Below are 25,714 nucleotides of genomic sequence, written 5' to 3'. Positions count from 1 at the left end.
CCCTGCACACAGCTGACCCGTGTGTGGGATTTAAGACTGGAGAGTGGTGTGTGTGTGTGTGCGCGTGTGTGTGCGTGTGTGTGTTTACTGGTGATGTTGAAATGGGTGAGGGTGTGTCTACTGATGATGTCCAGCACGTGGGACAGCGAGAAGTCGACAGTCAGCAGGACAACGGACAGCAGGAAGACCGTCAGCACCTGAAACACACCTGACATCTGCCAACACACACACACACACACACACACACACACACTAACTTTAGTCTGCTGTCTTGGCTCTGAGCTCTGCTACACACAGACAGGTGGGGAGTGAAAGGTGGGGTTAATGAGGGGTTGAAACAGGAAGTGGTGCAAAGCAGCAGTAAGACTGGAAATTCTGCAGCTACAGTGGGATGCAAAAGTTTGGGCCACCTTGTTCATAGTCATTATTTTCCTGTATAAATCGTTGGTTGGTACAATAAAAACTGTCAGTTAAATATATCATATAGGAGACGCACACAGTGATGTTTGAGAAGTGAAATGAAGTTTATTGGATTTAAAGTGTGCAAGAATTGTTTAAACAAAATCAGGCAGGTGCATAAATCTGTTGTCATTTTATTGATTCCAAAACCTTCAGAACTAATTGCTGGAACTCAAATTGGCTCGGTAAGCTCAGTGACCCCTGACCTACATGCACAGATGAATCCAATAATGAGAAACAGTATTTAAGGGGGTCAATTGTAAGTTTCCCTCCTCTTTTAATTTTCTCTGAAGTGTAGCAACACGGGGGTCTCAGAACAACTGTCAGATGACCTGAAGACAAAGACTGTTCAGCATCATGGTGGGAAGGACACAGAAAGCTGTCTCAGAGAGTTAAGCCGTCTGTCTCCACAGTTAGGAACAGATTGAGACAATGGACCACAGGCTCAGTTCAAGTTAAGGCTGGAAGTGGCAGACCAAGAAACATCTCAGAGAGACAGAAGCGACGGTGAGAACAGTCAGAGTCGACCCACAGACCAGCACCAAAGACCTGCAACATCATGTTGCAGCAGATGGAGTCGCTGTGCATCGTTCAACCATTTGGCGCACTTTACACAAGGAGATGCTGCATGTGAGAGTGATGCAGAGGAAGCCTTTGCTCCGCCCACAGCACAAACAGAGACGCTTGAGGTTTGCTGAAGCACATTTGGACAAACCAGCTTCATTCTGGAATAAGCTGCTGTGGACTGATGAAACTACAATTGAGTTATTTGGGCATAACAAGGGGCGTTATGCATGGAGGAAACAGAACACAGCAGTCCAAGAACAACACCTGCTGCCTACAGTAAAATATGGTGCTGGTTCCATCACGCTGTGGGGCTGTGTGACCAGTGCAGGGACTGGGAATCCTGTCAAAGTTCAGGGACACATGGATTCCACTCAGTATCAGCAGATTCTGGAGACCAATGTCCAGGAATCAGAGACAAAGCTGAAGCTGCGCCGGGGCTGGATCTTTCAACAAGACAACGCTCAAAATCCACTGAAGCATTCATGCAGAGGAACAAGTACAACGTTCATCTCAGCCCAGACCTGAATATTATTGAAACCTGTGGTGTGAGTTAAAGAGCGCTGTTGATGCTCGGAAGTCATCAAACCTGAATGACCTACAGATGTTTTGTAGAGGAACAGTCCAAAATACCTTCAACCACAATCCAGACTCTCATTGGAGCCTACAGGAAGCGTTTAGAGGCTGGAATTTCTGCAAAAGGCAGATCTCCTAAATATTAATTTCATCTCTTTTTTTTGTGGAGCCCAAATTTATTCATCCGCCTGATTTTGTTTAAACAATTCTTGCACACTTTCTGTAAATCCAATAAACTTCATTTCACTTCTCAAACATCACTGTGTGTCTCCTATATGATACATTTAACTGACGCTTATATTTAACGATTTATACAGGAAAATAATGACTATGAACAAGGCCGCCCAAACTTTTGCATCCCACTGTAAATGAAAAACCTGCCCGGCACGGGGACAAGGTTCAAAGTCACAACCTCAAATACTTTTTTATCTTTATTAAACTAAACTGTGATAATCAGCTATAAAAACAGTAAAATGTGTATTACACCTTTTCTGGGTGTATTTGGCTGAACACAGACTGTGTCCTGAAATTGCACCTTGAATTTATAACGGCACAGAAATCTGCTATTGCTGCATACCTGTTTGTGAGAGTGCTGCACTCTGATTGGACCACGTCTAAACACGTTATTTATAAAAATAACTTAAACTTAAAAAGATGGAAAAATGGTATTTAGGGTAATGATCCTTTAACAAATCTGCAGATTTTTAGGTGAGTGCAAAGAACTGAGGAGTCGCGTCACTGCTGCTATTACAGTGGATTATTTCCTGTGAAGCACTTTGTGAAACACTACATAAATACTGCCAGAGTTACTGCTCTTGAACGCACCACTTGTTTGACCTCATCGGGGTAAATTTTCAGACTGCAGGGGTTGATCAGCTTGTTTTTCTCAGATTTCCTCAGAGGCAGCAGGCAGCGCTTCCCCTAAACGCAGCGCAGGAGAGGACAGGACGGTCAGACCGTGGACTGTACTGAAGTGAGGATGATGAGGATGAGAATGATACCGCTTTCCGTCTGCGGGCATCGATCTGTCTGAAGTAGGTGGTGATGTAGACGTTGTCGAAACAAATGTCCCTGTTGTACTGCCAGAGGTACCCAAACGCCCTGCAGAGGAGAAAAGAAGATGGAGATAAAGGTGTGAATCTTAACGGGATGAAGGTGAAGGTGAGACTCTTACTGGGTGAAGAAGGTGATGAAGGTTAAGGAGAGGAGCATCTGCAGGATGTTCAGCACCCGTCCCGTCGTTGATGTCAGTTTCTGGAAGGATGTTTTGACAGCGTTGGTGAACTGTTGGTCCAGCAGAGCTTCGCTCAGCGCCGGCTGCTCCTCCTCCTGCGAGACGACACGCAGGTTACATTTCAGCCGACTCTGGGTTCGTCCTGTGGGTGGTGCTGGAGGACCGGCGGTGCAGGTCTGACCTCTACGGTGAGCTCGGCGCTGAACTCTCTGGACAGCAGGTCAACCGAAACATTCAGCCGGTCGAAGAGTTGACCAAAGTTTCCCTCCACGGGAATGTTGTCCCTGCACCACGGAGTCATGACTGATGGGAGGAGGAGAAGAACTAAAGATCACAGCAGCTGCCTTTTCAGCACCACAGAAGAGTCACCAAAACACCAAGACTATCAACCCTGAAATAATAACTCAAAAATAATCTGCCGTTTACGTTTGAGGACACTTGAGTACGATATACCGCTCAGAACACTGAAGCTAATGTTTGCACACCTTCAAATTTAAAGGTGCTTTTTGCAAAACCTTGAGCTAAATTTAATAAAAACTTCCACCACAAGATGGCAGCGTTTACCAGAAAGGTTTAGTGTAGTCGTTTTTTTACTATTTAAAAATATAACTGCTCGTTTTTACTCTTCGAGCTCCCAGAACAAGTCGCTAAATATTACTTTAATGTGAATTCTGTACAAATGTCAAACTAGCACCGAGCTAACAATAATAGTGTTGTCATGCTGTGTTGTGATTGGATGCTAAACTCAGTGTCACCTTGTGGCTCAAAGTGGTATTACACCAAAGCGCCGGAGCCCAATTTCAGTTTTATTTTTTAAAGCAAAGACTTTCTGGTGACAGTTTAAATGTATTCTGATGCTGATGTTTGTGAGTTAGAAATGTCTGACTGGAAAGAGTAGAGACCGCGGGGTCAGCTGGATGTGGATATTTCATAACGCCGTGGTACGTATAACCTTTTACCTTTCATGATGTCACACAGGAAGTGAAACTTCATTGAAATGCAGAGGATGTAGTTGATGACGGGGACGGGGATCGCCTCCAAACACGCCGTCCACCTGTTGGCGAACCAATCGACGCACCGCTGCACGCCCTGAGCCACCACACCTGGGGATCAAACCACGCGCGAGTTCTCATCTTTAAATGACGTTTGTGAAGCAGGTGTGAAATCATTTTGAATCACATTAGTGACGACATTTAAAGCGATTGTTTTCTCGTATTTGTGACACGAGGATGATGATCAACAGTTTCCTTCTGTATTGCGTTTCCTGCCTGAAACCTTTGAACTTCACGTCTGGTGTTTCTGACTTACCGTCGCACTGCTTTAGGGTCTTGGCGGTGAACTCTTCCTGGGTGCTGTTACTGCCGCCTTGTTTAGTTTCGAATCGGTCGTATCCGTACTGAAGGACCATCTCGTCTCTGATGTCCTGAAACTTCTTGCTGACATTTAAAGCCTCCAACTCAAAACCTTCTTTATTATCCTGGAAGAGAAGCAAAAGATCTTAGGCCCCTCAGCTTCATGTTCATGGCAGTAGGTAGGGTGATAATTATTATTATGTTAAACTAGAGGAGCTTTGAAACATGTTCCTCTCACCATGAGCTCCTGTGTGATGATCAAAAATGGCTTGATGGCTTCTCTCCACAGTAGCTTGCTGTGACGGACCTGCAGGTCCAGGTTGCAGCTCACAGACACGGCGGCGGCCTCCACGTTACGCTGGATGTTTGAAACTGGGCCTGCAGACGGGACGCAGCATCACATGACACAAAACTCACCTGAAGACATGTTAATCAGGCCCATTCAGCCGCTGAGGTAACCAATCGTATCTGCATGTTGTATTATGTATTTAGTAAAAGATTTAATCAGCCACAGACCGACTGGGTCCAGTGAGGCCTGTGGACCCAGTCTGTCTGACTGTCTCAGTGCACTTTAATGTTGGACGACTCAGACTCATAAATGTTACTGTGCAGGCTCACAGGATCAGTGACGTCCTTTAAACCAGCGGTCTCCAACCTTTGTTGCGCCACGGACCGGTTTATGCCCGCGATATTTTCACAGACCGGCCTTTAAGGTGTCGCGGATAAATACAACAAAATAAAACCGGTACCGAAAAAAAGAAGATTTATTCATAACAGACGTGAAAAGACCCAGGAAAACCGAGTTAACGATAAAAATGATAACAAAATAACGCTGAAAACCGATAAAAACCCTGAAAACCAGACATTTCACACCTGAGCCTCAACTCTCGCGGCCCGGTACCAAACGACTCACGGACCGGTACCGGTCCGAGGCCCGGGGGTTGGGGACCGCTGCTTTAAACACGTTCCAACACTCGCTTTTATGTCACTCCATCACATGAGAGGTCTTTGTAGTCTTTGACATTGTAGCTGTTAATTCATTCATATGTATTTAGTATTCATTCATCCTAAGTGGTCGAAATGAAGGTTTTTGGTTCATGAGGATGAAACATTTCACCTCTCAACAACATTTTTAAAACTGAAGATGCCTGAAGTGAAACGTCTTCACGAACCAAAAGGAAGTGCAGCCGGCCTCAGCCTGAGCCCTCGGGATGACGCACACATTGATTGTTGCCGTTGGTGTCGTCTGAACTCTTTAACACTGATCAGTATATCAGCCTATCCCAAAGTCACACGGGAGCAGGTCTGTGTGACTTCAGACAGCACTGACCTCTGCTGGTTTGATTGCTGCACTTTGTTTTTAACAGTGTTTAATGTTTGCTGATAAAGTGTTATTAAATCTGTCCTGCTGATCAATATTTTGCTGACATGAAACAGTGGAGCTTGTAGAAAAGTTATTTGTGGGTTTTATGTTTTTTTCTAAATGACGCATCAATGATTTGGTTTCAGGGATTCTCACCAAACACACGAGCGAGGGGAGCAGAATGAAGACAGTTTGGACATCTGTGCTTTCACAGGTACAGACGAGAGGAGTGGCTCCTCCCTCCATCTCCTTCTGAGCTCATTATTTTTGTTTTTTCAGTTAAAAAGCCAAATATGTGCCGATTCCTGCAGATTCATGAAACTTTGGACTCACTGGACACGAGAATGTTTCTGATACGACTCCATGAAAAAGATGACGGCACTGACCACACTGTGAGCCGTGTGCACACTCTGCACAGGCGTCTGTTTACCTGCGTACAGCACAGACAGGGCCAGCAGGATCAGGTAGGAGCGGCCACGGGAGCCGAGCATGCTGGGAAACACGAGGAGGACCGAACACCTGAAGGACGAAGACAGGAGTCCGCCTGCGAGACACACAGCTGAAACACACACTCGGTCAGATCTCCACGTGTTTCAAACGTGTTTCAAAGAACAGATGTGAGTGTGCGACCTCGCCTCACCAACAAACAAACATCCTACTGCCACCTTCAGGTCAAAGGTCAGCGGGAGGTTGTGGGCAATGCCCAGGAACAAGACTGTTGGTGAGACGAACAACAACAGGAGTCAAACATCACATCGGCTTTTTTCTAACAACCTTTCAGAATAATAATAAAAACAGCTGGAAAGTAAAAGAAGAGCTTTGCATTCGTTATATTTATAGTAACAAATGATAAAATTACACAATATTAAAAATAAAGACAACAACAATGTGACTAAGTCATAATAACATCAGCTAGTATTTTACAATGAATGAAATTATTTAATGAGAGGCTGATTCTGTGCGCGCGCCTGTTTCCTCCGAACAGCTGATCGGCCCCAAAATGAGCGCAGCTCTGCGGCGTCTTTTCGCTCTGATGCCCGCGCTGGTTTCCAACATGTGAGGATCGAAGCTCAGAGATGAACCGCCCAGGTGTGTCGCTGGAGGTGTTACCTGTGCCGGTCGCTACTCCAAACAGCGCCCTGAAGAGCGGGCGAGCCACCGGAAACTCCTCTGATTGGCTGAAGAGGAACCGATGGACAACTGGAGGCAGGATGGTCTGAACGCACCTGTGCGCCGCTGTAAGGAAGCACAAACACCTGGAAACAGGTTTTGACCGTCGGCTGGCAGCCTCAGGGCTGATCAGCTCCACCACCTGAGTTTTGAGTTGTTGTGGGTGAACTCACAGCTGTGACGTGTCCCGGTGTCAGCCATCATTCACCACAAATCGCTCCTCTAACCTGCGTTCAAGCGCACACCGCTTACAAACGTATCGTCGTTTGACTGTTGGAGCTTCTGTTAGCTTCGGCCTGTCACGTGATGTGTCTCTGGTTTCCAGGTGACGCGGAAACGTTTCCCCTGGTGTAAAAGATGAAGATGAGGAGTGAAGAAAGGAAACAGCTCCTGATGAAAAGTGACATCTCAGTCCAGGTGAAGAGGGGCGGAGTCACAGAGACTATCCGAGGAGCTCTGAGCAGGTAGAGGGACCAGATTCACCTGAGTGCTAACTGTTAGCTTTTGAGCTAACACATTCTCATTTAGAGTGACCTGGATGTTAACCTTTCACCTTTTTAAAAAATGATTTGTGCTCACATTTATTGCTCCACAGCCTCATCACAGAACATTTTAACTTCCCTCCTATTCACTTCCTGCAAATTATTTTACTGTATATAAAGGATGGAAGCATCTGAAAGTGAACCCAACATTCATCCGTGGGGGCGGGGCTCCTCCGGCTTTATTTGGGGAAACAACCCCAGAGTTCTCACTTGGCTTGACGTCAGTGGACTCTGATGAGTTTACACAACAGGATGGTATTTTGTAAGTTACGACCTGCATCAGGGTGAAAGGCGAGGACAAACAGACGTGTGCTTCGGGGCAGCACACGGGCTTATCATCTCTGGTTTCACACCCAGCATCAGACCTCGCCGACGTCACCGTGTCTGTGCAGACCTTTACTGCACAGCGCGCACTCACAGCTGACATTGAAACTCATCGTTTCTATTCCATTAATCCAACATTAAAACGGTGTAACAGAGACACGTAGCTGTTTATTCTTACTCAGAACTCACAGATAGTTTTAAAGTCTGTTACTCCGTTGTAGTCGTCTCTGTTTGTCCACCAGCGCGATGCAAACAGGAACAACAATCAGGCTTTTCAGCCTTTTGTGTTTGAAATGACGAGTCTCGGGGAAAAGGCAGGTACAAGGTGAGGTAGTCCTGAGACATGTTTGTTAAATACAATAAGACAGGGCTGATGTTTTAAACTTTTATTAGTTTTTTATTTAATTTGTCCTACAAAGACGGATCTTTGATAAATATCCCAGCCACTGTGAATCCGCTTGTACGTCACGGCCTGCAGGTGGCAGCACTGTAGCTTCATGTCTATGTGGTGCTGCAGGTTAGTGAACATGTCGTTCACTGTTTTTGCTTCCACAGACCGGCGGGACGCTCGCGACTCAGCGGCAGGAGGAAGCTCAGAGCTCACCTGGTGGAGGTGGGGCAGAGGATGGTGGCGTTTGTATCCGGGCTGCTGATCGCGTCTCTGTACGGACTCATGACTCTCTTCCTGCAGAAACAGCCGCTGTGGTTCTGCGCCCACACCACGTTGTGCTTGGCTGGTCTGGCAGCGTTCGGTATGGGGCTGTCGGTCAGCGTCAGGGCCAGCATCATGGTCATGCTGCCCTCCATGTGCTCAGGTTTGTCAGCGACGCGCCTTCAAGGTTTTATACCGATCCTCTCTTTGTTCATCGATATAAATCTGACATGCTGTAGAAGAGAAAAACATCCCAAAAATGACAATATTGTGTGTTGTAATAAGTCCTCATCGTTAGTGCTACTACTACTAAAGAAACTTATAAACTCTGTAAATTAAGAATAAAAATAATTTAAAAACAGACATTTCTTGGATGACATGAGGATGGTAGTGATCCCGTCAGCCCAACTTCTTTTAGTCTCCAAACAGAGGACGAGCTTCCGATAACAGCCAGAGCTCTGAAACAGACAGCAGAGCTTCTAACTGAAGTCAGAGCTCTCAAAAAGCTCCTGAATAAAGTAGAGATGGACCGATCCGATATTACGTATCGGTATCGGTCCGATACTGACCTAAATTACTGGATCGGATATCGGAGAAAAATAAAAAATGTAATCCGATCCATTAAATATCACGAAAGCACCTCACAAAACTTGCAACACGCCGTAACTCGCCTCAGAACGTTAGCACGTCGGAGCAGTATGCATCACGTGATAGAGCAGCTGTGGCATGCGGGACCTGTCGGTGGTCTGGATAGCATGTGGAGCTTCGCTAGCAACCCGGCATTTCATCTCCGACAAAGTTATCCCGAGAGAAGTAAAGCAAGTGTGTAAGTCCATCTCTGAATGTTTGTAAAGCATTCCTGCGTCAAGCTTAACGAGCGACTGCCTCTTCTTGCTGCTACTTCAATCGTGAAACTGCTTAATGATCAGCTGATCGGCTTTTCTGTCGCGAGTCCGTGTCTCTAGTTTGCTTTTGGCCCACTTTGCACCAGAAAGAGGAAACCAGCGGCTGAACAACAGCAGCACGTTTAAGCTTGATCAGCTATTGTTAGAATGTATTTAATATTACTTTCTACACCAGGATCTTTTTCTAGCTGACGGCTGTAACTGTGCAGGGGCGGATCTAGCAAAGTTTAGCCAGGGGGGCCGATAGGGCATTAACAGGGAAAAGGGGGCACAAAGACATACTTTTCTTTCTTATTCTCATTTAAAATGTCTAGCTTTTAATAAATAATTATCTGACACCCAAAGTTTTAATTTGATGTAAAATGAATAGAAGTCAATTACTGTATATAGTGACTATTAAGTCTAATATATATACCCTAGTAAGCTATAGTACTTTTTCCTTTGGGAAGGTACCATCTGTGCAGTCTGCAATTTTGTTGAAGAAAGATGTTGAATCTATTTAATATTTCTTGAAAAATAATTGATTTCTGTGCATTTTTTTCACACTGCATCAAATTAAGGTTGATTACGTCGATTAAGCATCATGAGGTGGAGCGTGAGGGGTGGTTCCCTATTTTTTATTTATTTATTTTTGTTGTTGCTGGGAGTTGGAACCCTATTAGTTAGGTTGCTTAATATTTCTGCTAAGTACTCTTTAAAATACCAGAATAGGGAGGATGGTGTAGGTTTAAGTTTATTAGATTGATCAGTATTGCTGAACTATGAAACATTTTTTTTGCATACAGGTATAACAGAATAGCTTTAGTGTAGTTGTTGTTTTAAACTTGAGTATGAACTTATACAAAATGCAGCAAGATATTTCAAAAAACAGTTTTGTTGATTAAAAAACACTATATCGGATTCATATCGGTATCGGCAGATATCCAAATTTATGATATCGGTATCGGTATCGGACATAAAAAAGTGGTATCGTGCCATCTCTAGAATAAAGTTACGACCACAGGTGACGCCGTACAGAGCTCTCAGAGACTGCGCGCCAATATTCAGATGGTGAAAACTCTGAGAGGTTGAGCTGTTATTGCCCTTTAAAGCTCTAAATAAGACACTTCTGAGCTCCTGTACAATTCAGTTTGAGAACTTCTGCTTTGAAATGATCAAAATGACATCGTCACACGCAGGTCTCCATCTTTGTCCACGACGTCACTCGCTGTGTTAAAGGGAACAACTTTAAGAAATTCAAATTCATCATGCTGTTCTTGTGCAAAATCTAGATATGAAGTCAAGTAAACCGTCTTCTGGTATTGTGGCGCTTACACTACCGGTCGAGTAAGATGAGCTTCCAAAACAGAGAAGCATTTCTAAATGACGTCATAGCTCAAAGGGATGAGTTAGGACTCATAAATCAAGTTAGAGCCTCCATGTTGATTCAGAAAAAACGTGACTCTCTCCACTTATGAGCTTCCAGGTATGAAATCTCTGAGCAGACTTCTACAACGGCACAAATAGAGTTCTCAGATTTGAAGCAACACACACTCTACGTGCTCCCTAACCTTCAAACAGAGTTGGACCTCCTCCCAAACGCAAATGGACCTGATGCAGTACGAGCTCTGAAGTGGAGGTTGAATCCCAAGGTCCCAAATAAACATGGAGTTCCCAGCAGAGTCACTATTCCCGATTAGAGGTGGACAATCAGAGCTTCTGAATTAGACGCCAGGTCCACGCCGTCACAGCGCTTCTCTTCCTGTGTTTCAGGTCATGGCAGGAACTTCCTCCTCCTCATGTTCGTGTCGCTGCTCGTGTCCGGTCCGCTCAGCAACACGTTGGAGAACACCGAGCGAGCCGCCTCCAGCCTGCTGTGTGGAGCTGAGCTGGCAGCCAATCAAACGCAGGAACTGATGCAGAAAGCAGCCACGCCCCTCTTCTGTAAGACCCGCCCCCACACCCACTGCAGTTACAGCCGCCAGTGCTCCTAAAAATTTACCACTCGTGTTTCATATTGAAATTTAATAGAATTTTAAACAAAATATGAATTTTATATCAGTTGCTGCCGTTTTTATCCAGTTTCATGGATTCATATAATTCTTTCTGATCCAGTCACAAATCAGATGAATGTGGCGAGCTGTGAGCGTCAGTGTTTTTGTTGGTTTGCAGCCGTGTTGGACCACATCAGGGAGATCAGCAGAAACGCGTACGCCGTCGCAGGAAGAGTCCAGAACTTCATCTACGCTATGACAGACAGCATCCGCCATGTTGGTAAGGCAGCCTCTTTAACCAGCTGATATGGGACAGCAGTTCCTGCAGATGCAGCCACCAGATCCAGTGCATGGTGCGACAGTGGTCAGCACTATATCCTCACAGACAGAAGGTTCCTGGTTCAAATCCCAGCCGGGGCATGTCTGTGTACAGTTTGTACGTTTCTTTCTGTCCCAAAGACAAGTTAGTCATTCGAAAGTGGCCGTGACTGTGAAACAGATGAAGTGTACATGCAATATAAATGCAAGCTTTGCACCTGTGACATAACAAAATGAACCAATTAGAAAACACTTTCACTGAGCTAACAAACATCAAAGACGCCTCAGAGGGTCATAAGATTGTAAAAGCATGTATTTATCTCAAATAGGCTCTTCAGAATTTCTCATTTGGTGTAGATGAAGGAAAACTGACCCGAACCATGCTGTGAAGGCAGGAAGTGCAGCCCTGTGTTAAAGAGGACTGATGGTTTCACCCACAGTCATTTACAGTTGGCTGCAGTTTCACACCTTCCATGTGCATACCTGGGGATCCACACTCTCAGAGCTGCAGGCCCCGCCCAGAACAGAACAGGTGTCGCTGACATCAGATTTTAAGTTGAGTTTCTGTGTTTGGTAAAGGGAGGAGGCTGGGCCTGAGGTGTGTAGCACTGTGGGCGGGCTGAGGCCTTATAGGAGACAGTGTGTGTCAGACCGACCATGTTTGCCATACGCCTGCAGATACTCACCTTACACCTCTGACCTCTGACCCTGCAGCTCGCGCGCTGAGGAATGTCCTACGCTTCCTGGCCGATATCGGGGACATCTGTAACGAAAAGATGGGAACTCCGTACAGGAAGTGCCGGTCACTGTTTGAGGAAGCTCGAAGCGACTGCTCTGAGCTGCTGGGCGACTTCAACTTCCTGTGCAACATCGTGGACGGCTTCCTGCCGCTCTGCAACCTGGCCCGCGGTGCGTCCATGTATCCCGGTCCTTGTGTGGACGTTAACCCTCAGAGGCACAAATATCAAAGTTACAGAAGGTCAGGCTGTAATCTCTGAGACTTAAAGAATAAAACGTGGAAAAGGAGTGTCGGACAAGATCTACTGTTCACGGTCCAGGACACTTTTCACTTATTTCAATGATTTTATTCTAATGTCAGCGTGGCCTTAAAAACCAAAGAGTCCAAACTCTGTATTTGCTCTCACGTTCATCTTTACGTCTCTGTAATCGTCTCACTGTTGGTCTTTCAGCTGGCGAGTTCTTCTGCATCGTCCCTTCCTACATCGCCGACCACCTGAGGAAACGTCTCGCGGCTCGTGAGTCCATTTCCTCTTTATTGTTTAGCCTTTACTGCCGGGCGCACAGAGGCTGACTCCTGCCTCTTTCAGCTGTCATTGCAGTGTTTCAGAAGATGAAGCGTGAGTTTGAGTTCAACATCTCCGCCTCACTGGACTTTGACCTGGATGCCAACAGCAGCCAGTCTCTGCACCAGATGTCTCAGAGCATCATGTCGGAGATTTCATCGGAACTTCAAGTGTTTCAGAAGCTGAGTGGACCGCTGGCGTACATCGGCCTCGTCCTGCTCGCCTGCTCCTTCCTCAGGTCGGGACTCTTCTCACATCTACACACTTGGTTCACTGAATCTATCTAATGTACAACAGCTGCACACTTCAGTTGCTCCACACAGTGCACATGCTTCAGTTCATCTAATAGATGCAACGCAACACTTTAAAATCCTTCAGTCACACCACAAGTATTCGTCCCCTCCTTGAATCTATTTATTTAAAAGGGACAGCGCAGCTTATCTGAGTCCAAGTACAAAACAGGAAACTGATGTAATACACAAGTTTATAGCTATTGCTAATTTTCAACAATTGTCCCTTGTTGGGCTTACAATCAAAATAGATGCATTTTACAATAAAACAATAAAACTTAACTCATGAGTTCAGTTTCACGGCCACACCGGGGCTGATCACCTAAACCAGCGGTGTCCTTCAGAGCTACCGTCCTGCAGCGTTTAGACGCATCCTTGTTTCGACACACCTGAATCAAATGAATGGCTTGTTATCAGGCCTTTGCTGAACTTGATGGCGTGCTGAAGAGATGATCCAAGCAATTTGATTCAGCTGTGTTGGAGCAGGGATGCATCTAAAAGCTGCAGACAGTAGACTGGAGTTGGACACCCCTGACTTAGACAAAGCGCGTCTGACAGAGCGAAGCACGCCAAAAGATCCCAAACAGCAGCAAATCATTCCTCGATTGAAAGAAAGAGCTGAGACACAAAGTCGCTGACATCCATCAGTCTGGAGAGGGTTGCAGATCCGTTTCTAAGCCTGTAAAACTTTGGTCGACCAAAATTACTTTGGGAACGCATCAGTGGCTCATCTGGGAGGTCACAGAAGAACCCAGAACAACATCTAAAGAACCGCAGGCCTCACTCGCATCAGGTGAGGTCAGAGTCGCTGTAACTGGTGGAACCATGGATTCTGCTCTCGACCAGGATGAAGGAGAACCTTCCACCATCAGGACGGTGATCAGGAACACGGCATCGTGTGGCGCCTAAAATGCTTTGAAGAGGCTGTTCCTGCTGGAAAACCCTCTAATGTGACTGAATTCAAATAATTCTGCAAAGAAGAGCGTGGCACGCTTCCTCCACAGCGACGTGAAGCACTCATTGCTCAGCGTCAGTTATGGTCGCACAACCAGGTGTTAGGTTTAGGGTGGAGTTACTTCTTCACACAGGTGGGTTTGGAGAGCTTCCTCCCTGTAAACCAAATCATTATTGATCACATTAAAATCTGTTTGATGATCTGCAAGTGTGAAAAATGCAAAAAATAAAATAAGCAGGAAAATGTTTTATTATTTCTCTGTTTTCGCTCCACATGCGCCGCTCGGTCTCCCTGATCCACAGGCGTCAGCTTACTTGAGCTGCCTGATTCAGTTTGGTTCATTTGCGCTCTTTAGTTCATGACATCTGCACATACTCTGCATGCTTTAGGTCACTTTAGCCAAATGCAAACCACATGCTTCAGTTTACTTCAGCTACACGAGGACGATTCAGGAAGTCTTTCATAGCTCACGCAGCAACATCTGTGCAGCAGAGACTCATCTGTAATCTCATCGCTGCAGTTTTTCAGCTCTGCATCGTCTTCTCACATCGCTCTGCTCGTTTCCTTTTTTATTCAGTTTCATTTCGCTTTTTGAGGTATTTTGCTTCATCGATCCACTTTATCATGTTCAGCTCTTTGTGGCATTTTTACTCCACGAGCTTCCTTATTTGACTTTTTCCCCTCGTCTCACTCTTTACACTTCACTTTATTTCCACGAGCGTTGCTTTGCATTAACCTCGATGCTGATTGTTGCTGATGGGTGTTGATGTGGTTGTGTGTCTGCAGGGCAGTGCAGTACAGACACAGGTACCTCCACAATATTAAATTTGATAACAACTACATCACTGCTCAGTTTAAAGACCTTGACCAAAGGGTGACCTCAGTAGGCGGAGCCTCTGTGTTTCCAATCACGCGCAGAGAGGCCAAGACCTACATCACACCACGTGAGTACATCCGTGTGTGTGGGTTTGTTTGTTAGCTTGTGTGACAGGTACACAGCAGGTGCTGGACGAGGTCATGGTTTGTGGATCAGCGATGTTCATCAAAGCGATCTGACGCGTCTGTCCTGCAGTGTCATTTCAGCTGACGTACAGAGAGCGGCGGGCGGTGATGGCGGGCTTGGTTTCGGTCTTCAGGCACCTGATCATAGGCAGCCTGCTGGTGGCGCTGGACTTCCTGGTGTTCTGGATTCTGGATCAGGTGCACCACCAGGTGACGGAGGACATCGTGGCCAGAGGTGAGCCAGCACACCTGCCAAAAACAGCCCTGCGTTTTCACTGTGAGCGGTGACCAGCGTGACGCTCTGTCCCGATAGTTCCGGTCACGGTGGCGGTCCAGGTGAACGGGTCGGGTTACGCCTCAGACATCTACAGAGACGTGGTGGCCTCGTTCAACATCCTGCAGCGGGGAAACATCACCGTGATCAGCAAGAAGTGCCTGCTGGAGCCGTCAGAACCAAACTACAACACGTGTTTCATCCTCGGTATGACATCACACAGGAAGCGAATCACAATTGGCCTCATTGAACTTTAAAGGAGGACAAACCACGTAAAGCTTAGAATAAATCAGTGCGTGGCTGCAGTGACGCAGGTGGCTGTAGCTGCCAGCTGTCTGCTCAGTTTCAGCTCTTGTAACCTCTGCAGTGTCTGTGCTGTGGAGCCTTTGGACGCAGTTTTAATGCAGTCATCTAATGAATAACATGATTTTGTACTAATAGATCGATAGGTCTGCACTGATTACAAGATCCAGTTTATGCATCTGCAGCTTTTTGAATAATCTTCCTAGTTTTAGCTGTTAACGGATTCACAATCTACCCAAATGATCCCTGAACAAAAGAGGACGCTGCCATGAAGGGAAGATGAATGTGGTCTCAATCTAAGGACCTATACTTTCCCCGCAGACACACACACACACTTCCTGTAGTACATCCTGCTTCCATCTCCTCTCCAGGTAAACAATGGAAAAGGAAAAGTAATTCATCAGACCGGGACACCACCTTGGCCTGGCTCTGTGCTCATTGTAGGTGGAGGTGGAGTGATCTGGCTCCTTTGAGCTGCAGTAACCCTTATGTGGGCTCTGAGCATACTGGCTGCTTCACCTGTCATCCTTCCTTGGATCACTGTGTGCAACGTGACCCCTGCCCTAATCACTCACTGGCCTTTTACCTGCCTCCAGGGCATCACCTCGAACAGCTGACTGCTCACCTGCTGTGTTAAAAATCCCACACAAGGACACACCAGGAGGCTGATTGTAACGAGATAATCGGTGTTATTCATCTCAGGCATCAGTGGTTTCATTTTGTTGCTGGAAGCAAAGTCGTAATAAAATAAAAGCCAGATTCCTGAGTTCATAGAAGCTTCCTGTACTGGAAACGGGCCAGTAGCAGCAGAGGAAGAGGATTTAAAAAAAACAAAAACTACCCAGGAATGTGGAATCCGAGTGTCAGAGCGACTGCGTTGTTTTGTCTGAACACGCAGATGACTGGAAGCAACGTTTTGAGTGACTGTTGAGAGAAGCTGTGACGACAGAGCGTCTCTGACACAAACACGTCCTGAGCTCAGGAGCTTTAATCCAGCTTTGACCTGCAAACATCACAACAAAGATGAGCAGAGGAAGAGGTTGTGTTGTTTTGAGCTTAGCAATGACTCATCAGTCACTGATCCGTCCAGAGCTTTTGGAATATTTGAGTTTCATTAAAACTGAAAGAGCAGACAGTCAGATTTCTAACACTCATATGACGTGACAACATGGAGTCGTAGCATCCTTCATCACTTTACACGCTCCACTTACTCAACTATTCAGACCACAGCATGAGCTTCAAACCTTACAATGAAATAATTAGATACTGAGATCAATAAGAACTAGGGCTGCCACAAACCATTATTTTGATAGTCGACTAATCAGATCATCATCCATTGGACGTAAAACGTACAGCTTATTGCACCAGCAGCATCTGCTCTTATATAACTATCATTAGCTTACAGCTTTAAGTGTTTAAGGTCTGTGCTAACTAACAATAAAGACAAGATGATAGTTTATTACATTTTAATGAAATTTGCAGATTGTTTCGGTGAAGTTTAATAAACTCCTTGCTATCTAAAATCTAACAGGACACCGGAGTATATTCTCGAGCATCTCACACTTCTGATGATCAGCTGTCTGCTTGACGTTTATTCAGCTGTGTAAAAACTATAACTTTAATCTCAGACAAACCGATTTACTCAGGAACAAATAAAATACTAAAAAAAAGCCAAACAATAACATTTTTAAGTTATCTAAGTGACTCATATATCATGTTTAACCTGAGTAGCGAAAGACTGCGGTGGGTTTGAAAACGATCTGCCGGGAGTCCGGTGTTCTCACGGCTCTAGTGAGCCTAGCCCCCGGCTAACTATCGAGCTAGTGGGTAACAGACGTCTCAGAAAACGTCGGAGCGCTTTTGAAAATATGCGGTGTCCTGATAAACTGAGCAGATATTTGAGGTTTACACAGCTACATTCTCCATGAAAATATGTTAAACGTTTATTTTGTGACCCAGAAAGAATAATAAGAGTAATATTAAAACTAACTAGCTGCCGCCATTGTTGCAAACTAAGCTGGGCTGCGCTATGAATTCTGGGACACAGCTACTTCTTCTTCGTCGGAGTTTAACGGCAGCTGGCATCCTTGTACATGCAGTGCTGCCATCTTCTGTTTCAGTCCGTTATTACACTCTTAAATCCTGCTACTCATTCCTGCATCTTTTGTGATCTTACAAAGCTTCAAACGACGCGTCGACTATTAAATCAGTCGTCGACGATTTTGATAGTCGACTAATCGTGGCAGCCCTAATAAGAACCCACCAGAAAAACAAATGGCAAAGGCCTGAGCCCCGGCCGCCTCTAACAGAGCACCCACCCAGCACAGAGCCCAGTGTGCAGAGGCAAACCAACACAAATATGTTCACCTGACATCAGAGATTTACATGCAGACAAATGTGATGTTTGTCTGATTGCAACCTTTTCATAATCAAATCAGCTGTCCGTCCGATATCTGTGTGTTATTGCCGTCACACCGTGAAGACGGGGTCGGTGTTTCAGCCACACACATTTTCACCTTTCTTTTTTAACCACATTGAGACAAAGGGACTTTACTGGTTTTACTGGTTGTGGTCTGTGTTGCAGGCTTCCTGTTGGGTTTGGCTCTGCTTGTGTCTCTGACCAGCGGATTCATGCAGCGCTGCAGACGCCTCATCTGTGCTTCATATCACCCTGAGAGAGAGCAGGTACTCACACACTTAGAGTCACATGATTCGGACGACGCCTCTCGCCCTGTGACAGCGGGGACGGGCTCCAGCTGTCACAGGGCGAGAGGCGTCCCTGAAATGGAGAAATGGGAGAAAATTTGTGGGTGGGTGGAAACCTTGTCGCAGGTTATTGCTGCGTTTTTGTTTAAACCAGTTGAACTGAAGCTGGAAGTCTGCACCTGAGTCATGCCTCCTGCCCGTCCGTCGACACTGTGTGAGTTTTAAATCCACTGCAGTGGTGTGGATTTACAAGGAGAACTCTGATTTAAACCAGCTCTGAACCCTCTAACAAAGCTGTCTGGCAGCGCACGCAGCCGCTCCTGGGTGGCTCGCATTTTTTCAAACCTGGGCTCATATTCTCTTCGTGGATTTTGGACGCCGGCCAGCCTCACAGAGATGATGTAAACCGATCCTCTGACAACACGAGGATCAGGAGAGCTGTGCCCCAGGGCAGGTTTTTTTATTTCACCTGCATGCCCCGCCCACTCCTCCTCTCCGAGTGAAGGTGTGCTGTTTTGGTGAGACGAGCGAAGAGGAAGAACAGCTGCTGCTGTGGGTGAAAGGTCACGGAGCAGAGAGGCATCTGAAGAATCTGCAGAATGAAAGAGTGAGAGGAGGAAGGAGGCGGCAGGTCCGGACTGCTCGCAGAGACCCGAGCCCGGGCGAGGCCGAAAGTCAGGAAAACACGCTGCTGCCACAAACCAGCCCGGCAACTCCGTCACATAGATCCGATCTCCAGTTTAAAGGCCAAAGCTTTCCCAGTCTTAGACGATTCCCCACAAAAGGAAATCAATAAATCAATAAACAACCACCAAATAACACCAACGTTTGACTTTTGCCAAAACACTTTCACAATGAAGGTTAGAAACATTTCCCAGCATGCCGCTGGGCATGAGACCGAGCGGCTGGCTTCATGGTGGCGGTGCCATCTTTTGTAAATGCAGCCTGCGGTTTAGGAAAGGATTATTGTCAGGATTCAAATAGATCCACGTTCACCGCAGGTTAGAAATCCGGGCGATGACCCAGCTGCAGCCTGCACTCACTCTGAGGTCGTGCGCGCTGCTCGTGACTGCGAAGCATTCACGCTGAAAAGGTTAGAGGCGGGCGCGCTGCTCGACAGCTGGCGCAGGTTTAACGGTGTGGAGGTGCTCGCCGCTTCAACCTCATGTATTTTGGCAACGCCTTTCTGCGCGACCCTGATTGTTCGGGTTACAGGAACCAGAACATCCTGTGCCGCCCGGCTGGTCGACGGCTCTGAGGCGGGGGCTGTGTGTCTAATGTTGATCACAAACTGCTGTGGCAAACGGCGACTAGTGTGTCTGTTAACACATCTGTTTTCTGTGCTTTGGTCGTGGTGGTTGTGAAATTTCTGGGAAATGACCCACTGCCGTCGGCCGCTTTCAACTCTGATTTCACAAAGAGTTCAGTTTGGTGTTTGCTTTTCCTCTGTCTGCACGTTAGTGTGTGTCTGCTGCACGTGTCGTTCGCTCTGCAGGCTGGATGCAACTTTCACGCAATAAATCACACCAATGTTGCTTTCTGGATTCCTCCTCTTCTTCTGTTTGTAGTGAAATATAATCAGCCGCGTGTTCTGGGCGTGGTTGCTTTTCTGACTGCCAGGAGTGCGTGCCGGAGATGCGATTGGCTGGAGGACGCCGGGTCAGATTTAGTGTCACGCCAAATCTGAGCCCAGCGCAGCCTCATGGGCTCCGTTTAGATGACTGGGAGAGCTGCTGGGATGCTGCTGGGCTGAGTTTGGCCTGTTGATTTTTCTGTTAGTGTGGAGTCGGAGCCTCGACAGATTAGATGTGAGTCCTCAGTAACATGACAGCGTGGGTTCATTTACGGCCCCGTGATGTTTTATATAAGGATGGTTAGTCGGTTACTCCGTGTTCGTCTCACTGATGCTGTTTCCTTAATCAGTGTGTTAGCCGCGGTTCACTGCATGTTAAAACAAACCCACGACGAGCTGCAGGAGAAGCAAACGGACTCAGTGGGAATCTGAGCGGGACACCAGCAGGTCACTGGAGTGTGAAACTAGCTTAATTTCTTTAACGTGGAATTTTCTGATGATTCCAGCTTCATTGTGCTGCTTATGTTGAAATGTTCCCTCACAAAGCGTAAGAAGCAGCACGTTCATCTGTCGGCCGTCAGTGTGTCGTTGCAACATGTCCGTTTATCTCTGCATCGCCTGACAGCGGACCTGCCCTCACCCTCCCGCCGAGCGGCATGTTTTAACTCTCCGTGACAAACGCTGAAACTCTGCCAATGTTTCTGATTTTGCACAGAGAGCAGGAGGTTGTGTTGCTGCTGTGGTGGATGTTGATCACAGAGCGTGACATTCTGGATGTGTGAGGGAAAAGTGAGACATGATTGTGACGAGCTGGGCTGTTGTCGTTGCGCTCGACAGGAGAGGATCCGGTTCCTCCGCCAGCAGATCCTGGATCAGAGGAGGGGGGTGCGCAGAGCCCTGAGGAGGTCTGTGGGCAGGAGCACAACCGACCCGGGAGGAGGAGGAGGACGTCTCCATGCTCTGCTGATACGGTACAAAGACTGACCTAAAGTCGTGTCCCACAAACACGTGCACGCTTTAGGTGCTGTAGGAGTGAAAAACATTTGTATTTCCCTCAGAAACTGTTGAACACAAATTCAGTCTGATTCAGTTTTTTTTTTTTCAAATGATGATTTCATTCGTGAAGGGAAAGACACTCGCTGCTGTGTTTGCGTCCTGATGGGCCGACATCCTCGCTCACTCGTGGTTCCCTCAGAGCAGCCCGGACCATCACACCACCGAGTCCGACTGTAGTGGTGGCAGGTTGATGTTCTGCGTGCAGGTTGACGCAGACGTAACGGGACTCAAACCTTCCACAAAGTTCAGCTTCTGCCTCGTCAGTCCACAGAATATTTCCCAGACGTTTCTGGGATCTTCCAGATGTTTGTTGGCAGATGTGAGACGATCTTTTCGGTCTGCAGTGGTTTTCATTGGACTCTCCCACGGAGGCCATTTTTTGCTCACTCTCATTTTGTTGAATCGTGACCTCTGACCTTAACTGAGGCCTGCAGGTCCTCCTGGATGAATTTTGGTCAGCCGGTCGCTCCTGGGAAGCTTCCAGGACTGTTCCAGGCTTTCTCCATGTGTGGATAACGGCTCCCACCGTGGTTCGCTGGAGTCCCTGATGTCACTGACTTTGTGTCTTTAGATCGTGGCCTGATGTGATGATCCTTTATGCTGCTTCACTGTCACAGCTTGTGGTTAATGCGATGCAACAGGTCTGACAGGGATGAGCAGAGTAGATCGACTTCAGCCTGTTTAATGTTGAAACATTGTGTGTGGTTACATTAATAACAGGGTTGGTATTATTCATTGAAACTAAGGGACCGGAACCTTCAGAAGGTCAGGATGCGATCTGTTTGCATTACTGTCAGGTTACCTGGAGGAGGTCGCCTGTCTCACCTGCTGGGCTTGTCGACACCTGCCTGCTGTCTGGTCTGTGGAGAGGTGCTGCGCCTGCCTGACCTGAGCGCAGTCATCTGTGATGCCCCGCACTGTTCAGGTAAACCCACCGAGGGCGCTCCCTGGTAAAACCGTCCTGAGGTTTTTAGTTTTTATTGGGTGGATTGACCTTTAACCTCTCCACGTGGCGCCTCTTCCTGTCCAGATTCTTTGCAGATTTTCTGCACATTTGCAACAGAAAGTAAGCACAGGGAGCCACGTGCCGGATATCTGCATCAACCCTGAAAAGTCTGTTTGCTGGACATAGCATCAATGTTCAGCCCTGATGATGAATGTGATGTGATTTAGTCTCTGAGGTGTGTCTTTCCCTTTAAACAGTGAGGTAACGCTTTACATCAAAAAACAGCGAAAGACTGAATCATTTCTCACACCAGGACAAATACCTGCAGTGTGACGCCGTAAACTGGAGCGTGTGTGTGTGTGTGTGTGTGTGCGCGTGTGTGCGTGTGTGCGTGTGCGTGTGTGCGTGTGTGTGTGTGCGTGTGTGTGTGTGCGTGTGTGTGTGTGTGTGTGTGTGTGCGTGCGTGTGTGTGTGTGTGTGCGCGTGTGCGTGTGTGTGTGTGCGCACGCTGAGGGAGTGTCCTGCAGCACTCAGTGTTGTTGACTCAGCTGAAGTGAGAGATAACTGTAACTGTAGCAAATTTAACTCTTTAGCTTCTGTTTAGGTTTCACAGAGCCAAGAGATCCTTTTAAAAGGCTGCAGAGAGGATTACATTGAGCTGGTTAATAAAAAAACACCTGTTATCTGTGACGCTGAATCAGTCCACCCAGCAGGAGAACTTTATATCAGACTGCACCCAGTGATAGCCTGGGTCACTGTTTCACTGGTCCTTTCATTTCCTCATAAGTTCGTAGTGAGCGATTTAAAACGAGCAGAGTTTGTGTCATGAATGAGGATGAATGCTCTTTTTACAAGCTGCCGTCTCTTTGCAGGCGTGTACTGTCGGCCGTGCTTCCAGAGTTTGGGGAGCACGTGTGTCATCTGCGTACGACCTCTGACCTTCCAGGAAGACAGCGAGGAGGAGCTGTGAGTGAACGCCAGAGAAGGGCTGTAAAATTGAGCCAGAGCGGTGTCGCCATGTGTCTCATTGACTCTGTTTTAAGTGATTTATAAAGCAGAGAAGCGGCACTGGATTTGAGTTCTGACGTTATCCAGTGACAGGACGTCACAGAGACGCAGGGTGACGAAGGGTCCAAACAACTGTAACGAGGCAGAATTACAACGGTTTCCATGGAGATGCCTGCTGTCACTGTTTAAAAACAAACAGCTGGCAGCGACAGCTGAGGCCACGCCCCCACACAGGCTGACTTACCGCTGCAGCCTGCCTCAAGTGGCCATCAGAGGAATTGCGGTTTTTGTATTAGCTACATTTGTCAGTCTCTGCTGCACACGCCTCCCCGTAGACTGATCGCTGTTAACAGAAACCTAGCGCGCAGCTATGATCTGTTACTCTTCAGCGTTTCTGAACTTCTTTCAGTGATAAATGTTTCCCAAAGCTGTTGGAGCAGCTGAGAACGGCACCGGTTCTCCTTACTTTCCTTGTCAAGAGTCATGTTAAAGATTTAAATTCTTTGCACTTGTGCTCGGGGCCCATCAACAAATATTTGCTTCTTAACATTATTTTCCAAATTAAATTTAGTGAAGGAGCAGATGAGCGATCCAGATGTTTCAGCACAGAAGTGCTTCCTCTAAATCAGTCAAACATGTTCTTCCCTGCCCCGGATTCAGAATCTGGGGTAAAGGTTCCCCTCCATCTTGCAGCTCTGTGTCCCCCAAGAGTGGCTTGCCCCACAGTGGGACCCACTGGTCTATGCTCTCTGTCTGGTTCTCTCAGAGACTCCACTGATGATGAGCGGCCCAGTTTGTCGTCGACCCGCCAGACAAACGCGCAGATAAAGAGGAGGATCCCCACAGCGAGGCAGCAAAGTCCGAGTGGCCGCTCAGGAAGGGAAGCAGAACGAGGAGAGCGCCCCAGCAGTGATGACAGTGTTTACCTGGACTCTGAACTCAGGTAGGACACGTCTGAAGGAGGCATTGATAGAAGCTGATGGTAAACGTAAAGGATCGCATGTCCACATGTAGATATTTTTAAATGTGACCTGCTCGGAGGTTAAAAGTCTTGAACATCTGTTTCCCCCTCTGGCCAGTGAAGCAGACCTGATGTACCAGGACCAACCCGGGTCAGGCGAGTCCGACAGCGACCACTCCTTTAACTCTGCTCTCTCAGAGCACGAGTCCCTCGTCTCAGTCGTCATTCACCGACCCGACCGTGCTCAAAACCTCCAGGACCTTCCACAACCATCGGGTTCTCTCTGGGCTCCGTCTCCCGGACCATGAAGCTCAGCCAGATGTTCCACTTTGTGATTAAAGCTAATAAAGCAAATTTACACATGAAATACCTGATAACAAAACTTTAGCTCCACTTATCGACTTTTTCCACAGAGAGACAAAAATACGGGCTAAATTCTGAAGTCCGAGTCTCGTCTCAGTGAGGCGGAGAATCCAGATGTGCTCCAGATAAACGGATCATAGAGAAAACAGACGGTAGCGGTTCGTGGACCCACATCCTGAAGCCTCGGGTTTGTGCTTTTGAGACCGCCACAAAAAGGCGGGACACAGGAGAACGTCTGAGATCTAAAGGGCTCATCCCAGTAGGGCAGGTGTGTCAAACATAAGGCCCGAGGGCCAGAATGGGCCTGGCAAAGACTCCTGTTGGGTTTGGAAAATGTGGAGCAGGCGATAAATTTTGGACTTACTTGTATTTTTTAAAAGTTTTACAACTTTCTTGTGTTTTTGTTTTTGCTGTAAAGCCACATTTTAAAATTCTGTGAATTAGAAAAACTTTTTTCTTATAATTTTATATAATTATCTATTTTGTTTATTAGTACAAGACAGTCTGAGCAAAGATTTACCTGAGCTTGTTCTGTAATTTTACATGTTTATTTCTTACAGTTTAAGGTGTCGTGATTTCTTTATCATGCAAACTGAACTGAGCCACACTGTTGGAGTATATTTATTTTTCTTATAATAAGAAATCTGAGGGTTTAGTTTAATTTCTTCAAACTGACAGAATTTCACCGATCCGGGTCAGTTAAGATCCAAATATTTGGCCCACTGTGTAAAATGAGTTCGACATCCCTGCAGTAGGACAAACGCTGAAAACCTCCAAGGTGAGATTGCCTGACATCAGCTGACACCACCAAGCAGCTCCTCGCCTTGTTGAGCTCAGTCACCTTACAGATGAATGATTATCTGCTGCTTGATCCTTCGAGCTCACCTGTCGACCCGACGGCCGTAGGTGATGGTAAGAATGTAGACTGACTGTCTTCTGGTTCCTCTGTTTTACCCAAAATGGTCCACGTTAGTCTCAACGCTGCACTGATCCTCTGATCCGTCCACGGTAAAGCACAGAACGTGAAAGTGTTTCAGTGACAGCGGAGAAACAAAACCTGAGAATAAAGAGCTAAAAGAGACCAAACGAACCACACAGACTTAAAACGACACAAAGGAACAACAGGAACCGACAGAAGTGAAAAGACCGTTTCTAATGAAAAGCTTTGGTGTGAAAGTAAAAACACATACTGCCAAAGCATCAGATAACATGATTGTTGTGTGTTTGCGTGTTTGCGTGTAGCGTGAGGCGTGCTGAGCACACGGAGTAATAAGTCGCTCTGAAATCTACAGACTGAATGTTCTTTGTTTCATTGAAAGTTTTGCTCTGCAGGAGGAAGTAACTGCCAGCCTCACCTGTCGAGGCCTGACCACACTTACTGACTGCTTCCTGCTTGCTGCCACGATCATTACGCGTCTTCCTTTTTTGATTTATGGTTTCAGACAGCAGAGACTTTTTTTCTTCAGATCATCTTTTACAGCAGGACTGTGCTCGCTGTGTTCTTTCCAATAAATAAAGTTAATTATTGGTTTTATCCAAAA

General features: G+C 46.7%; 2 protein-coding genes and 1 pseudogene across 10 annotated transcripts in view; 2 read left to right on the top strand and 1 right to left on the bottom strand.

The window, feature by feature from the left end:
- Positions 1-7,345, bottom strand: part of dcst1 (DC-STAMP domain containing 1) — an 11,964-nt gene extending 4,619 nt beyond the window's left edge. The window contains exons 1-12 of one of the 2 annotated variants that reach the window (XM_080308593.1): positions 6,892-7,345; positions 6,659-6,784; positions 6,189-6,263; positions 5,979-6,107; positions 4,424-4,563; positions 4,142-4,310; positions 3,793-3,936; positions 3,015-3,136; positions 2,774-2,928; positions 2,601-2,700; positions 2,425-2,520; positions 89-215 (exon numbers count right to left, since the gene is read on the bottom strand). In XM_080308593.1, the coding sequence (XP_080164719.1) occupies positions 89-215; positions 2,425-2,520; positions 2,601-2,700; positions 2,774-2,928; positions 3,015-3,136; positions 3,793-3,936; positions 4,142-4,310; positions 4,424-4,563; positions 5,979-6,107; positions 6,189-6,263; positions 6,659-6,784; positions 6,892-6,922 (1,414 nt within the window). In that variant the 5' untranslated portion in view covers positions 6,923-7,345. The remainder of the gene's footprint in view (positions 1-88; positions 216-2,424; positions 2,521-2,600; positions 2,701-2,773; positions 2,929-3,014; positions 3,137-3,792; positions 3,937-4,141; positions 4,311-4,423; positions 4,564-5,978; positions 6,108-6,188; positions 6,264-6,658; positions 6,785-6,891) is intronic. The other variant, XM_026184981.2, reaches the window with a different exon arrangement.
- Positions 1-25,714, top strand: part of LOC113032854 (CD276 antigen-like) — a 233,851-nt pseudogene that overhangs the window by 151,669 nt on the left and 56,468 nt on the right. The gene's annotated exons all lie outside the window — the stretch shown is intronic.
- On the top strand, positions 6,670-25,714 carry dcst2 (DC-STAMP domain containing 2). Of its 7 annotated transcripts, XM_080308590.1 has the most exons (18): positions 6,680-6,786; positions 7,044-7,182; positions 8,140-8,197; positions 8,276-8,399; positions 10,894-11,064; positions 11,293-11,394; positions 12,147-12,341; positions 12,623-12,688; positions 12,761-12,974; positions 14,768-14,925; positions 15,054-15,218; positions 15,297-15,464; positions 18,145-18,245; positions 20,677-20,810; positions 21,693-21,820; positions 22,714-22,807; positions 23,616-23,792; positions 23,929-25,714. In XM_080308590.1, the coding sequence occupies exons 2-18, from the start codon at positions 7,076-7,078 to the stop codon at positions 24,116-24,118; spliced, it is 2,352 nt and encodes a 783-aa protein (XP_080164716.1). In that variant the 5' UTR covers positions 6,680-6,786; positions 7,044-7,075; the 3' UTR covers positions 24,119-25,714. The 7 variants fall into 7 exon arrangements, with proteins under 7 accessions (XP_026040764.1, XP_080164718.1, XP_026040761.1 ...); XM_026184976.2 differs by having other exon boundaries at positions 6,677-6,786; positions 8,140-8,399; positions 23,934-25,714; XM_026184974.2 differs by having other exon boundaries at positions 6,679-6,786; positions 8,140-8,399; positions 12,773-12,974.

This window comes from Astatotilapia calliptera, chromosome 11, assembly GCF_964374335.1.
Source record: "Astatotilapia calliptera chromosome 11, fAstCal68.1, whole genome shotgun sequence".
Lineage (NCBI taxonomy): Eukaryota > Metazoa > Chordata > Actinopteri > Cichliformes > Cichlidae > Astatotilapia > Astatotilapia calliptera.
Note: the sequence above shows the minus strand (reverse complement) of the source record. Positions and strands in the feature narration are given on the sequence as shown.